General features: G+C 28.2%; 1 protein-coding gene across 1 annotated transcript; it reads right to left on the bottom strand.

Moving 5' to 3' along the window:
• Window positions 277-1,330, bottom strand: LOC110268659. The gene has a single exon (XM_021115252.1). The coding sequence runs from the start codon at window positions 1,023-1,025 to the stop codon at window positions 558-560; it is 468 nt and encodes a 155-aa protein (XP_020970911.1). The 5' UTR covers window positions 1,026-1,330; the 3' UTR covers window positions 277-557.

The following is a 2,522-nucleotide window of genomic DNA, read 5'->3' as shown; positions in this document are numbered from 1 at the left end:
TTATTATAGTGATTTGAAAGTAAAAGTGACAGAATAATAAGAGAAAAGAAGATAATAATAGAAGAAAAAAATATTTAAAAAAAAAAACTTAATTTTGACCAAATAATTAATAAAATATTTAGAAAAAGATAGAGCGTATTAAATGTAAAGGACAATGATAGAAATTAGGTAAAAACTCACATGCTGTTTATGTAAAGTTAATAATTAATAATTGTTAAAGATAATGGACTATTTGTACAATGGGCTATTGAGTTACAAAATGAACATTCCATACTATTTAGAATAACCATTCGAGTACTAGGGATAATAAACATTTTCTCAAAAATTTAAACTGATTTTGGGATTTATGGGAAAAGGTAATACTAATGGTTATATTTCTAATACTCCATAAACCTCTATTGTACACATTGTACAAATATTCCATTAGCTCCTCATACTTTCCCTTTGAGAAATTTAACTAAATTATCATCTACCAATCCTTAACTAATGCCTTGTGAATTTTTACCTAAACTTTAACCTAAACATTATATGGTAGTGGGATAGGTGATCTTAAATTCTTAATTCTCATGCGCGTGGTTATCAACATCAGGGTCGCGTATAAAAATGGCCAGAAAGCGGGCAACTAGAACCAGAATTACCATAACTGCAAAGAAAGAAAGGACAACGTAGAAGATATAGAGGGAAGTATGATAGTCGTGTGGGGTAACAATGAAAGCGCCGAGGGAGACAGATGTATAGAAAGATAAATTGTTGATCCAAAGGTAGCGTTGGTAGTTGCTAGTGTCTAACATAGCAAACACAGATTGTCCGGGACGTGCTTGATTTGGATCCCTGGGTGTTGGAAACCCGACGAATCCTTCGAGGTCTTGGACAACTCCACCGGGTGGATTCAGACCAATTTGGAAGCTTGCATTCGCAACCATAGTTGCTACCATGGCCAGGTTCCCTCTCATCTCCTTCAATTCATCATTGTTAACAGCAGGGATCAGCAATTTAAGTCGTCGACGAAAAGTATTGAGTGCCATTGATATTAATAATTGACTACTATTTACTAGTTATAATTCTGTATTAATTTTGAACCTAGTAGGCTATATAGTTGTGTGGAGTGTGTGTATGTGTGACTGTATATATAGCGAATGTAAGAGTAACGAACAACGTCCCTAAGTAATTAAAGCGGTTAAAGCACGAAGGATAGGGAGCCAGCAACTTTGTTAAATTTTGGTCATTATGTAACTAGCAAAGAAAAGTAAGCTATTGGATAAAATCTCACACCATTAAAACCATCATTAATAACTATTTGATAGCTACAAATCACAAAGTTGCTGGACCTAACATTCCTCCTTTTCTAGTATGACCTCATCCACATGCATGTTGAGTACTTACGTGATGTTAAATGCACGACTTTTCTATCTTTCTTTCTTCAAAAACAACCATCGTAAGCTAAATCAATATCAAAATAAATAAGCTATTAGTACAAAGAAAAAGTATAAGTAACCAATAAGATTTTTGAATAATATGTAAACAATGTGAATTAATAGGATTAAAAAAGTAAATTTGATTAGTAGTATTAAATTAGGGTGTAGTGTATTTTTATTTGATTGATGGTTGTTCATGTTGTTCAAAATTTTTATTGTTCCCCTAACACTCCTCATAAAATATATATTATAAATAAATAAATAAATAAATTAGTTCATTCTGTTATAAAATTTTTAAAAATATATATATTCCTAAAAATATTGTTTATATTCTGACCTAAAATATAAAATCAGACCTAATAAGAATAAAAGCTCACTTAAACAGATAATTTTATCTACTTATCCTTATAAAGGTCGAACACAATAAAAATAGTTCAACTTTACTTATCTAAATAAGCAACTATCTCCTGAAATATCTCCTACTATCTCTCTACTTTATCTAGAAGGAAGATCTCAATAAATTCCTAAGATAATACTACAAGAAAAAGTAATATTTGTAACAAAAAAATTTGTTACAAAAAATCGAAATTTTGAAACAAAAGAATTTTGTAACAAAAAAAGGGTCGTTGCAGTATGTCCCGTTACAAAAAGTTTTTGTAACATAAAATGGAACTGTTACAATTCAAAGTAATATTTTGTAACAAATTTTTCTGATACAAAAAACCAAAAGTCGTTACAAAAGTGATAACAAATTTTGATCTTCAAAATATTTTTTGTGACAATATATTTTTTTCTTTAGTTACAAAATATTATTTATTTTATAATAATTTTTTAATAAAAATTACACGCATAATTTGTCAAATTATTTTTTTTAATTAATTAATATATTAACTAATTTACTCAGCAAGTCAACATTTATATAATATATAATAACATAGATAATTCAAATATCTTTCATTTAATTAAAATTGTTTTATAAATCTTTAACATATAAACTTTATAGTACAAACTAATAAGACACATTGAAAAACCCTAATGAACTAGATAGATACATAAGACAAGAAAAATAAGAAATTATAGATCTCCAAAATATAAACTACAAATTAC

The sequence above is a fragment of the Arachis ipaensis genome, chromosome B02 (assembly GCF_000816755.2).
Source record: "Arachis ipaensis cultivar K30076 chromosome B02, Araip1.1, whole genome shotgun sequence".
Classification (NCBI taxonomy): domain Eukaryota; kingdom Viridiplantae; phylum Streptophyta; class Magnoliopsida; order Fabales; family Fabaceae; genus Arachis; species Arachis ipaensis.
Note: the sequence above shows the minus strand (reverse complement) of the source record. Positions and strands in the feature narration are given on the sequence as shown.